Here is a 12429-nt window from a genome sequence, read left to right on the forward strand (position 1 = left end):
ATCTTTATTTATTGGATAGGAACAGCCAGAAATCGAGAGAATAGGGGGAAATAGAGAGAGGGAAAGAGAAGAGAGATACCGCAGTCCTGCTTCACCACTTGCAAAGCTTTCCCCTGCAGGTGGGGACCAGGGAGCTTGAACCCAGATCCTTGCACATTGTGACATATAGGCACAACCAGGTGAACCACCACCTGGCCCCTCAGCCTATGTTTCTAAGAGGAAGCTGGATCACCCTCAGCTTAACTCAGATGAACTTGACCAACAGATAACCACCCCCCAATTACTGATTGGCTCAAGAAGAGACATGTGACTTCTGGCTGGTTAAGGAGATGCCAGGAGACACTAGAGGCTTCTGGGAAATACTAGGCAACTCCATAAGATTATCCTCATAATAATAGCATTCTAGGTAAGAAGCCTGTTCTGAAGAAAAGGGAGACAGAGAGAGAGAGAGAGAGAGAGAGAAAGGAAGAAATACAGGGAGGAAGAAAGAAAGAAAGGAAGGAAGGAAGGAAGAAAGAAAGAAGGAAAGAAAGAAAGGGAGAAAGAGAGAGAGAAAGAAAGAAAGGAAAAAAGAGAGAAAAGAAGGAAATGAAGAAATGTAGCATCCAAATAACTGTCTCTACCAAAAGAAGCCGATAGCAAATAGAAATATTTTCTTATCTTCAACTAGAGACAATATAACATTCTAAGGAGATTCTAAATATGTTTAAAACATCTAGGGATAAAGAAAAGAATGATGTTATACCTGTATTATGTTACAATCTTGTGAATTGCTTTTAAGTCACTAACAGAAATACAATTTTAAAAAGACCGAAATGTGCACCCTCAGGAAGAAAATCAAGGGGAAAGGATAGACTGGCCACACTTCCCAAAAGCTCAGATGTGAATAATACAAATTTAAAGTTAACAAATGGGAGTTAGGTCTTAGAGGGTGTTTCATGTTATATACAGTTGAAGGGAAGAACGGTGAATTAGAATAAGGAAGTAAAGAATCATCTAGAATGTAGGTAAAAATCTACAGTAGTGAAAACACAAGGGTAGATTGAGAACGGCCAATGTGGGTTGAGGAAATTTTTGTGCCTGTGTTTCCTGAGCTGCAGGTTCAATCCTAGTCCCCACCTTATGACCGAGTTGAACTGTGCTCTGGTCTCTCTCTCTTCTTCTTCTCTCATTCTCTATTTCATAATAAACAAACCAATGTGTGTCTTTTTAATAAAGAGAGAAAGGTCACATATATCTTATCATTGTTCTGAACCAAGAAGACAAAGAAGATGGAGAAAAGAGATCTAAGCAAGTCTGACTAAATGTTTCTTCCAGGAGAGAGGAGAAATATGAGTTGACTGGGTCCAGGGCAGTATGAAGGAAAAGTGCCTAAGCACTTGGTAGTAAAACTGAGAAATATTGAGAGTCATGAGAAAAATCTGAAAGGAAAACAACAGATGAGCCACAAAGGAATAACAAACTAACTGGAATTCGAAGAAGCAGTGACCTAGACTGGAGATGGTGAAGGAGAACATTTATGTACTCAGGGGAGAACAACAGTCATCACAGAGCCCTACGTTCTACCTAGCTTATCATTTGGAGTAGAAAGCTGAGTAAAGACCATGCTGGTTATACAAAGACTTAGACAACTGAGTTCCCGCTGAGCCTTGATGAAAATAAAGGCATTCCTGATAAGTGTGCTTCCACAGAAAGGAAAATGAATCCCAAAAGAAAAGATGAGAATCCAAGACCAAACGCCAACAGAGCAATCACGGTCAAAGAAACGAGTGCATGCCAGGGAATCTAGTTAAGTCTAAATAGTTAAGAGCCAACACAATTATGCACAGCTGCTTAGTATTGCTTAAAATCAAAATGGGGATGACAAAAAAAATAAATGAAAGTGTTCAGAAGGATGTGTTCCTTTAGCTGTGCTAGTCCAGCTCATGTTTATACATGAACTTAGAATGGTGTTCCCCATCTTTTTTTTTTAAGTCAATGATAACCGTTTACAGGGTCTACTCAGAGCTTCTTACGTCTCTGATAGTTGTCACTTACCATCATGGTAAGTCATTCTTGCCTTGTTCAAGAAGAGAACTGAAATAAGTCTCCTCCCAGGTTTGCTAGGAAAACATAACTCAAGTAGACATGTTAAAAATAAGCAGGTGGGCAGTTGGGCTGTAGCACAGCGGGTTAAGCACACGTGGCACAAAGCGCAAGGACCGGCATAAGGATCCCAGTTTGAGCCCCTGGCTCCCCACCTGCAGGGCGTCGCTTCACAGGCAGTGAAGCAGGTCTGCAGGTGTCTATCTTTCTCTCCCCCTCTGTCTTCCTCTCCTCTCTCCATTTCTCTCTGTCCTATCCAAGAACGCCGACATCAATAACAACAATAATAACTACAACAATAAAACAAGGACAACAAAAGGGAATAAATATTTTTTAAAAGTTTAAAAAAATAATAAGCAGATGATACCTCACTGGTCAGTAGAAGGTGTCTTTGGGGTTCTCTCTTAGTGCTTCTGGGGTCCATGCTGAAGTGAAATTAAATAGGCATCTCTACTAAAGTTGCTGAAATATTGGTGTGTGATCTCTATCAAAATAAAAGTTGAATGGATGCTTTCCAAAGAAAAATTGATCAATCTATCATGGGACAAGAAGAGAGGAAAATAAAACTACAAGACGTAGTCTAGATAGATGGATATATTACTCCTAAATTCTATCAGACTTCCTCCAGACACTGTGTTATCTGAAGACTGCACTGTAGGGTGGCTTTCTCGGTTGCACGTTCATTGCAATCATGGCTAGGTATTCAGGGAAGCATACCTCCCTTACTAGTCAAAATCTCCCAGAGTGGCTTCTTGGGGGAACAGGAAGCAAGAACTCTAGAACCATGTCCAGTAGCTAGGATCATGAGATTCCTGATCCACTGAAGACTGGGTAAAGTAGAAACAGCACAATTTGATGAAAGTCAGTGAACTAGCAAAATCACACCCATTAAATGAGAGAGACAGAGCCAATTTACTTATTTTTCTCACACAGGCAGTTCACAGCTATTCAAGCAGCCTTGTCTGTGAAAGCTTATAAATAATCCCACTTCTTAATTACATTCTCCTAACCTGATGGTCTAGCCACCTTGGCCCTCTCTAAATTTTGTAACCAGTTCCAAAACCCCTTAGTCATCCAGCTACCATCTTTTCACAGAAGAGAGGATATCCCCACTGCATGGTCCCCTGTTCCTGGGGTTGAAAAATTGTCTCCCCTAGACCACCAGAAAAGCAGTATAGTACTTTCTGTGAGCATATGACACTTCCTTCTTGATGCTCAGAGCAGAGCAGAGCAGCTGTTAGAGATCATACATTATGTATTGAGTCAACTCTACTTGGTTTCACAACCTTCCCTGATGAGGCAAGTTGCATGCACTTCAGAGAGACTGACCACATAGCATATCATGTGGACACCTGCCCCTGAGAAAGGTCCTATTTGGTGCTCCCCACCACCACTATCACATTCCTTCCAGTTGACTGTGTTACGTTGCATTGCATTGGTTGGGTTGGGTTGGGTTGGGTTGGGTTGGGTTGGGTTGGGTTGGGTTGGGTTGGGTGGATTGTATGAGAGAGGCCAGACCATAGCTCCACAAGTTATGGTGTTCTATCTGCTTTTGTCTTTTTTGGTTTTGTGCAGTGCTGGGGATTGAACTCAGGGCCTCACACATGCAGTGCATCTACTCTTCCTGCTGAGTGAACTCCTGAGCTCTGACTCCACACTTTAATGACCACATATGAAAGGCATAAGGATACAGCTCCTACTTTATAATCATATCTCACAGATAATCTCCCATCTTGATCAGGATAAAAACAAAGTAAGTAGGGAGTCAGGTGGTAGCACAGCGGGTTAAGCGCACGTGGCGCAAAGCGCAAGGACCGGCATAAGGATCCCGGTTCAAGCCCCCGGCTCCCCACCTGCAGGGGAGTCACTTCACAAGCGGTGAAGCAGGTCTGCAGGTGTCTATCTTTCTCTCCCCCTCTCTGTCTTCCCCTCCTCTCTTCATTTCTCTCTGTCTTATTCAACAACAACGACATCAAGAACTACAATAATAAAACAACAAGGGCAACAAAGGTATTAAATAAATAAAATTAAATTAAAAAAACAAAGTAAATAGAAGGGGTAGGGTTGAGGGGGATGTTATAACCCCACCCCACCTTCCCAGAAAGACACACCAATTCTTGATTTTCTTGTGACTTTTCAGAGGTATAAACAACAAGACATCTTGTCAAGTTGAAGCAGCCTTGGGTCCTGCTGTTAACTTAGTTTGTGGGGAAGGGCACAATTCTGTACTTGGTTAGTGTTTCTTTTGTAGAGCCCCTTCAAGACAAACCAGAATAACACATAGCATGGCCAGGTTCCCTGGATAAGGTAGCTAGTGAGCACCTGTCATGACATGAAGATGGTCATGAAACACAACAGACTAGGATGGGCCCAGGGCTGAAAGCAAAGGAAGATTGAATGTTGAATTTCAGTATTTAAAGTTTTCAAATTGAGGGTGGATGGGGATGTCTTTAGAGTGTGAGTGAAAAACACCCAGTGTTTCCACTTGCTCTCAACAACCCGCATGGCACTTGTGAAGGATATGCTTGCCCAAATATCCCTTCCTTGGATGCAGGAATGCATCCAAGCAGGAATTGCTGAGCACAGACATCCTGGCAAAGTCTGGTTCCTCTAGTCTTCATAAATATTATTTTCGGAGGAAGACATAGATGCCTGATTACTTCCAAAGAATCGTCATCACAATGTGGCTGACATCCTTCAGGGGAAGGAATTGAGGAACCAGCATGACGATTCACCCTCGAATGCACGGGCTCTGCCATGTATGAGACCTAGATTCGAGCCCCTCCCACCTGCATCCATCTCCCACGTGGCGTCTCCCATGTGGGAGTACAGCCTCACTGGGAGAAGCTTCCATTATCTGAAAGTTGACTCAAGAGTGGTGAAGCCCCAGCAGCAACAACCCCTCCAAAAAAGGGAGAATGAGTTGGAGTCAGGAGCTAGTTCACCCAATAAAGCATGTGCCTTATCCCCACATGAAACTCAGGTTGCGAGACCAGCACCCATGGGAGTTCTGGGGACAGCAATATAGGAATTCCACGGAGGGCAGAGTAATGTTGACTTGTCACTCCTCTCTCCTTTTCATTTCATGTCTTCTCTCTCTCTCTCTCTCTCTCTCTCTCTCTCTCTCTTTCTCTCCCTCCCTCCCTCCCTCCCTCCTTCCCTCCTTCTCTCCCTCCCTCCCTCTACCCATCTTTCTATCTATCTACCTATCTCAAAATTAAAGAATACAAAAATGGGTCCGGGGCCTTCTCAGTATTACAGCATGTGTATTAGGACCCTGAGTTCATTCCTGAATGCCACATTAAAGATTTTTTAAAAAAAACTAAAAGAATGTAAACTTTGTATATTAGTGTTTCAGGTCTTACCAAACTGAGACATGTGCATTTTATTGTGTCAGAAAAAAAAATCAATGGACGTTGTTGAATAGGTGAAATGATTCTGTCATAGGAAGAAGTAGATGGGGGCCAAGTGGTAGTGTACCTGGTTAATCACTCACACAGGTGCACAAGGACCTGGGTTCAAACCCTTGGTCCCCACTTGCAGGGGGGAAAGCTTCACAAGTGGTGAAGCAGGGCTGCAGATGTCTCTGTCTCTCTCTCCTTCTCTATCCCCTCTTCTCTTCTCAGTTTCTCTCTGTCTTGACCCAATAACAAATAAACATATTTTAAAAGAATGGAGGCAAGGAAGGAAATAAAGGACGTAGCTCACCCAGTAGAACACAGACCTCACTGTTCAAGAAGCCCTGGGTTTGAGCCCTGGCATCACACAGGTTAGTACTAAGAGACCTGTAGTACTTTCTCCCTCTAAATTAAGAGAATTTTTTAAGATGGACTTTTGAAATCACTTAGCAGAATTGTCTATGCACAAGTCCCTGTGTTCATTCCCCAGAATGAGAGAGAGAGAGAGAGAGAGAGAGAGAGAGAGAGAGAAAGGAGAGAGAGGAGAGAGAGTTTTCACAGTGACAAGTAGATAAGAATCATTAAGAAAATGTCAGGAAAATTCTCCATCAGTGCCAACACTGGAGATACCGCTGGCCATCTGCCCTCCATCTAGACCATCTCAAGACTCCGAGCTGTCTGGCAGCCGCAGGAGAGGGGGAGGCCCAGTGCAGCCACAGCTCTTGTTGATTTCAAGCAGAAACTTGTAAATGAGGGGGACTGGCAGGTCACTCTGCCCTGCAGAACAGCTGGGCTGGTTCCAGTGGTCAGCAGAGCCCCTCTGGCTAATCTTGAAAAAGATCAGAGGATCACTCCAGTGACCTGCCACTACCCTCTGCTCTCCTCTCAGCCTCGTTCTTCCCACCATAAGAATTTCTCCCAGAGCCCCGGCCTCAGCAAAATCCACTGCTGTGTGTTAACTTAGCTATGTGCTTCTGGGATGGTTGAAATGTTTGGAGGTCACACTGATGCTAAGTCATATTTATGATCCTTTGTTTTACACTGGCTACAGAGTCCATTCTTCTGATTCTTCTGATCAGCTCACACAGATAAAACCACCCTGCCCCTCACCCTTATTAAATCAGGGGACAGTGAAAACCAAACCTCCAGCCTCGACCGTGAGCTTCCCCACTCCCAGACAAAGCCACAGATGCCCTCTGCCCTCAATTCTCATGTTAAAGTCAAGTTTGAAGTGTCCTAGAAATAAAGAAAAAAATAGAAGAATTTGACCCAGGACCAGGGATGAAGAAATATTTTGAGCGGCCAGGTGGTGGTGGACCTGGTTGAGTGCATATATTACCATGCTCAAGGACCCAGGTTCAAGCCCCTGCTTCCCACCTGCTGGGGGAAACTTTGCGATTGGTAAAGTAGGGCTTCAGGTCTCTCTCCCCCTCTATCTCCCCTTTCTTCTCAATTTCTTTCTGTCTCTATCCAATAAATTTTTAAAAGCTAATAAAAAAAGAAATATTTTGCATCTGGAGCGAATCTTTCCACACATTCAGAATGTGTGTCTCCTCCTCCCCGCAAACACACACACACACACATACACACACACACACACACACACACACACACACTCACACACCTTTCTACTCATTGTGTTAGGGTTCACTGTGGTGACTGCTAGGCATGAAAGGGAAGCTTTCAAGTCTGTCCTTGTCTGGAAAGAATGTCTCAACCCTCATGTGTGTGTGTGTGTGTGTGTGTGTGTGTGTGTGTGTGTGTGTGTATGCGCGTGTGTGTTCATGTGTGTGAGTGTGCAAGTGTGCGTGTGTGCGTGTATGTGTGTGTGCATGTGTTTGTGTGTGTGTGTCTGTGTGTGTGTCTGAGTGTGTGTGTGTGTGTGCGTGTGTGTCTGTGTGTCTGTGTGTGTGTCTGAGTGTGTGTGTGTGTCTCTGTGTGTGTGTGCGTGTATGTGTGTGTGCATGTGTTTGTGTGTGTGTCTGTGTGTGTGTTTGTCTGTGTGTGTGTGTCTGAGTGTGTGTGTGTGTCTGTGTGTGTGTCTGAGTGTGTGTGTGTGCGCGTGTATGCGTGTATGTGTGTGTGCATGTGTTTGTGTGTGTGTCTGTGTGTGTGTGTCTGTGTGTGTGTGTGTCTGTGTGTGTGTGTGTGTGTCTGTGTGTGTGTGTGTGTCTGAGTCTTCATTTCTCCTTCCAAGGGTCTGATGAGTTCGGATTCTTCCATCATTCTTCCTTTTTATGTTTCACTGCCTACTGAACACCTGGCCTGATGTTTTCCTTTGCTCCTTCATGATATGCCTTTAAGCTTTGAATTCATACCTACAGAGACACTAGGAGCCTTCTGAATATGAGGAGACAGTGTCCTTTTTCTGACTTTTAACACTTTCCCAAAGCATTCATTGAGAAAGCAATAACCCACTTCTGTGTGTAGTTAGTTTTGTCGCCAAAACCTTTGGCCACTGCATATGTGACTACATAGATGTCCTCACCGGGTTCAGGTGATGCCGTGCATGGGGGCTGCAGATGCAGGTCCATCTTCCACTTGAGCCAGTGGGAATGCATGCAAATCTCAGGCCATCTGTGCCAATGGGTGACATCTCAAATCAAGCCCAGTGAGAGGCAGGTCACTAGCTCATGGACCTCACACGTGCTGACCCAGAAATGTTTGCTGGTGTGTGATCTATCTCAGCAAACATAGCCTAGAAATAACCTGGAAAGGGGGAATTAGCTGATCGAATGACAGCTCTGGATGGAAAGGGGGAGACCAGGTGATGGTCCTCCTGGTGGAATATACACCTCGGTAGGCACAAAAACCTGGTTTCCAGCCCAGCACTACGTGGAGCACCATGCACAGCACCCAGGGAACTCCATGAATGGTGGGACAGGGCTGTCCTCTCTGTCTCTCTCCTTTTTCTTTTTTTCCTTTATTGGGGGGATTAATGGTTTATAGTCAACAGTAAAATACAGTAGTTGGTACATGTGTAACAGTCCTCAGCTTTCTTTGTAACACTCCAACCCCCACTGAGGTCACCCCCACCATCAAGTTCCAGGACCTGAAACTTCCCCCTCCCCCAGAGTCCTTTACTTAACACATCAAACCCAGTCCAAGATCTGCTTTGAGTTTCCCCTTCTGTTCATATTTTTTAACTTCTATTAGTTAGATCATCCCATATTCATCCTTCTCTTTCTGGCTGATCTCACTTCACAAGATTCCTTCAAGCTCCATCCAAGATGAGGTGAAGAAGGTGACTTCATCATTCTTAACAGCTGAGTAGTATTCCATTGTATGCATAGACCACAACTCGCTCAGCCCCTCATCTGTTGTTGGATACCTGGGTTGCTTCCAGGTTTTGGTTAATACAAATTGTGCTGTTCTGAACATATGTGTACACAGATCTCTTTGGATGGGTATATTGGGTTCCTTAGGATGTATCCCCAGGAGAGGAATTTGTAGGGTCATAGGGTAGGTCCACTTCTAGCCTTCTGAGAGTTCTCCAGACTGCTCTCCACAGGGATTGAACCAATTTACATTCCCACCAGCAGTGCAAGAGGGTTCTTTTGCCCACACAACCTCTCCAACATTTGTTGTTATTATCCTTTCTGATGTCTGACATTCTCACAGGAGTGAAGTAGCATCTCATTGTTGCCTTTATTTGTAATTCTGTGACAATAACTTGGAGCATTTTTTCATATATTTGTTGGCCTTCTGGATCTCTTCTATGCAGAATATTCTGTTCATATCCTCTCCCCATTTTTGGATGGGGTTATTTGGTTTTTTGTTGCTGAGTTGGATGAACTCTTTCTATATTTTGATTATTAGCCTTTTGTCTGGTGTATAGCATGTAAATATTTTCTCCAATTCTGTGAGTGGTCTCTTTGTTTGGGTAGTGGTTTCTTTTGTCATACAGAAGCTTTTTAATTTGATATAGTCCAATTGGTTTATTCTTGTTTCAGTCTTCCTTGCAATTGGATTCATATCATTGAAGATGCCTATAAAATTTAGATGGAAAGGAGTTCTGCCAATATTTTTCCCTAAGTATTTGATAATTTCTGGTGTAACATCCTTTCTGTATCTCTCCTTTCTTCTCTCTCCAATGAGATAAATAAAAACCATGTTAGTGATACATCAACAAAATGAAGGCCAGACCATGCAACTCCTAAGTTGTGATGGCTCCCAAGACGGCCTGGGGAGTTTCTAGTGCGCTTCAGAGTAGAGAAGAGAACAGTAACCACACTTTCTTTGTTTATGTGTGTATCCAGGTCTTCTGAGGGCTACCGACTCAAACAGAAGCTGCATCTCTCTGACGTGGGGGTCATCTTCTGTAACCAGGAGCAACGGCAGGACAAGGATAGGGACCACAAACTCATCCATCAAGGAAACATGCTCTGCTTCACGATGGCCTCCAGCCCTTGCCTCACCGAGTTCCCGTGAGTGTCGCCAAGTTCAATGACAGGTTTTCGACACTAAGATCTCCAGAAAGGGTCCAGTCCTTTAAGTAACTGACTGTTCCAACAACAAAAGCGCTCCCCTAGAATCAATAAGCTGGTTTCTGCCTTATAATTAGCAGAGAGCTACCTACCTCCTTGTCTACTTTTGCTTTTCTCTGTATTTCATCCCAGTGAGTTACTTTTTAGAGAAAGGGAGTGAGTAGGATGTGGGCAAAACTGAGGAGAGAAGAGAAACAGCTGACTGTTGGTAATTCACTACCGATGGCAGGACTCAGGGTGTGGGGTGTCTCTGTTTCCCTGTGTGATGTTTACTACATAGCCTTTCTCTTTCTCACACATTTGTCACTGCATGGCCCAACAAGTGGCTCCATTACTCAGAAAGCTTAGTACAATACCTGCAGCTTGTGTCTCAGCCTTCCATGAGAATATTCAGTGCAAACTGGACTTCTGCTCACAACACACATGGAATAGCCCTTTCTTCTTCTCTTTTTTCCTTTCTCTTCTTTCCTCTTCTTTTTTTTAAAAAAATATAAATGTTTATTTAGGAAAGAGACAGAGAGAAATTGAGAGGGAAAGGGGAGAGGGGTGGAGAGAAGGGGGGGCTGCAGCTTGCTTCACAGCTCTTGAAGCTGCCTCGATGCAGATGGGGCCTGGAACTTGAACCAGGTTCCCCATGCACTGCAATATGTGTACTCAACCAGGTGCGCCACTACCTGGCCCCTCTTTTCTCTCCTTTTTCTCCCTTCATTTCTTCTCTGCAGTGCACAGGAAAGAACCCCAAGACTTCACACATGTAAAGTGCCACCACTGACTGTTTGCCCAAAGTCAGCGTTTTCACTCTTTCATTTTAGGAGGAGAAATAGACAGATGGAGGGAATGGAGAGAGCCACAGCACCAAGGTCTCATGCATAGTAAGGCAAATATCTGACCAAGTGAGCTATCTCCTCACACTATATTTCTCTGCTGCACATCAGCGGGGCCAGGTGGTGGCACACCTGATCAAGCATACATACTACTATGTGCAAGGACCCAAGCAAGGACCCAGGTTCAAGCCCCTGCTCCCCACCTACAGGAGGGATGCTTCACATGTGGTAAAGCAGGTCTGTAGGTATCTACCTTTCTCTCCCTCTCTATCTACCTCCTCCCTCTCCATTTATCTCTCTCCTATCAAATAAAATAGGGCAAGGGAAAAAAAGGAAAAATGGATGCCTGGAGCAGTAGATTTGTAGTTCTGGAATCAAGCCCCAGTGATAATCCTGGAGGCAAAAAAAAAAAAAAATAGACTTCTGTGGCATTTTAGTTGGGGGGTTATCAGACATGAAGTTATTGCAACACAGGTTATTTAAGTCTATTAAAACTGTGGTGGCAATATTAACAAAGGGAGAAAGACCCCAAAGCCATGTGGCAGGGAGTTACATGGCGGGTCCAGGGAAACTGTATAGGGAGGGGATCCAGCATTGATGGAAAGAAGCGAGGACAGCCAGAAGGACAAGCAGGAAAAGAGGGTGATTTTTGCCCAACACTGTTTACATAGCCCCCTGTACACCCACAATCCCTTGTGGGTTTGCGTATGTCTGCCCTATGCTCTTGACTTGATGTCAGACTGATGTCAGCTGTGTGCTAATTATGTTCATGTCCCATAATGCATTTTGCTCACTGTAAGAGTGACCTGCACTCCCAACAGTGTGCTGAGGTCCATGAGGTACCCCCACTCTTACTCTGTAGCCTTCTCTGTAGCTTTCTCTGTAGCCTTCTTCTCTCCCCTTGACATCCAACTTCAGCTGTGGTCTCCCAAATGACTGGGAAGAGCCCATCCAGCTTAGAGACATATGAACACAGTGCTCTACCCAACTTGGAGACCTATGGAAATAGTGTTTTATCTGATGTGAAGACTCAGTGAAACAGTGCTCTATCTTACTTAAAGACTCACAGGTGACTTCTGGATGTGTGGCAATGGAGTAGGAGCCATTTTAGGCTGCTCTCCTGTAAGAACAGAAAAAAAAAATGAAAATTTTCCTGAAAACTCAACAGAGCACAACCAGGATTCCTCCAGAAACTCACTAAGCCACAGCCACCAAGTTGCTGATGCTGCTATGATTCCATCCTGACCTCCCTGGGCAGACAACCTCACCAATGTCTCCCAGAACCTCCCCTACCCAGAGCCCTGCCCCACTAGGGAAAGATAGAAACAAGCTGGGGTATGGATCTACCTGCCAACATCCATGTCCAGTGGAGAAGCAATTGTGAAAGCCAGAACTCCCACCTTCTGCACCCCATAAAGAATTTTCATCCATACTTCTAGAGAGGGGGAGAAATGTTAGGGGAAGATGACCAGAGGGTTCTGAACTTCAACTCTATAAGGACCCAGAGAGAGAAGCGGGGGAAAAGTAAGGATATTCAGAAGTACTAATAGGTGTAGGTGTGACTTAGGAGGAGAAAGCAGGACCATAGAAAAAAGGGGAAAATATATAGATATATAGCCATATAGTTACAGAAAT

The 12429-nt window shown here is 44.3% G+C and overlaps 1 protein-coding gene across 1 annotated transcript in view; it reads left to right on the plus strand.

Annotated features, from left to right (window-relative positions):
* LOC132542468 (uncharacterized) overlaps window positions 1–9916 on the plus strand; it is a 61632-nt gene extending 51716 nt beyond the window's left edge. The window contains exon 4 of the mRNA XM_060205062.1: window positions 9743–9916. Within this exon, the coding sequence (XP_060061045.1) occupies window positions 9743–9914 (172 nt within the window). The 3' untranslated portion in view covers window positions 9915–9916. The remainder of the gene's footprint in view (window positions 1–9742) is intronic.
* Window positions 9917–12429: the final 2513 nt, after the last annotated feature.

Source organism: Erinaceus europaeus, chromosome 13 (assembly GCF_950295315.1).
Source record: "Erinaceus europaeus chromosome 13, mEriEur2.1, whole genome shotgun sequence".
NCBI lineage: Eukaryota > Metazoa > Chordata > Mammalia > Eulipotyphla > Erinaceidae > Erinaceus > Erinaceus europaeus.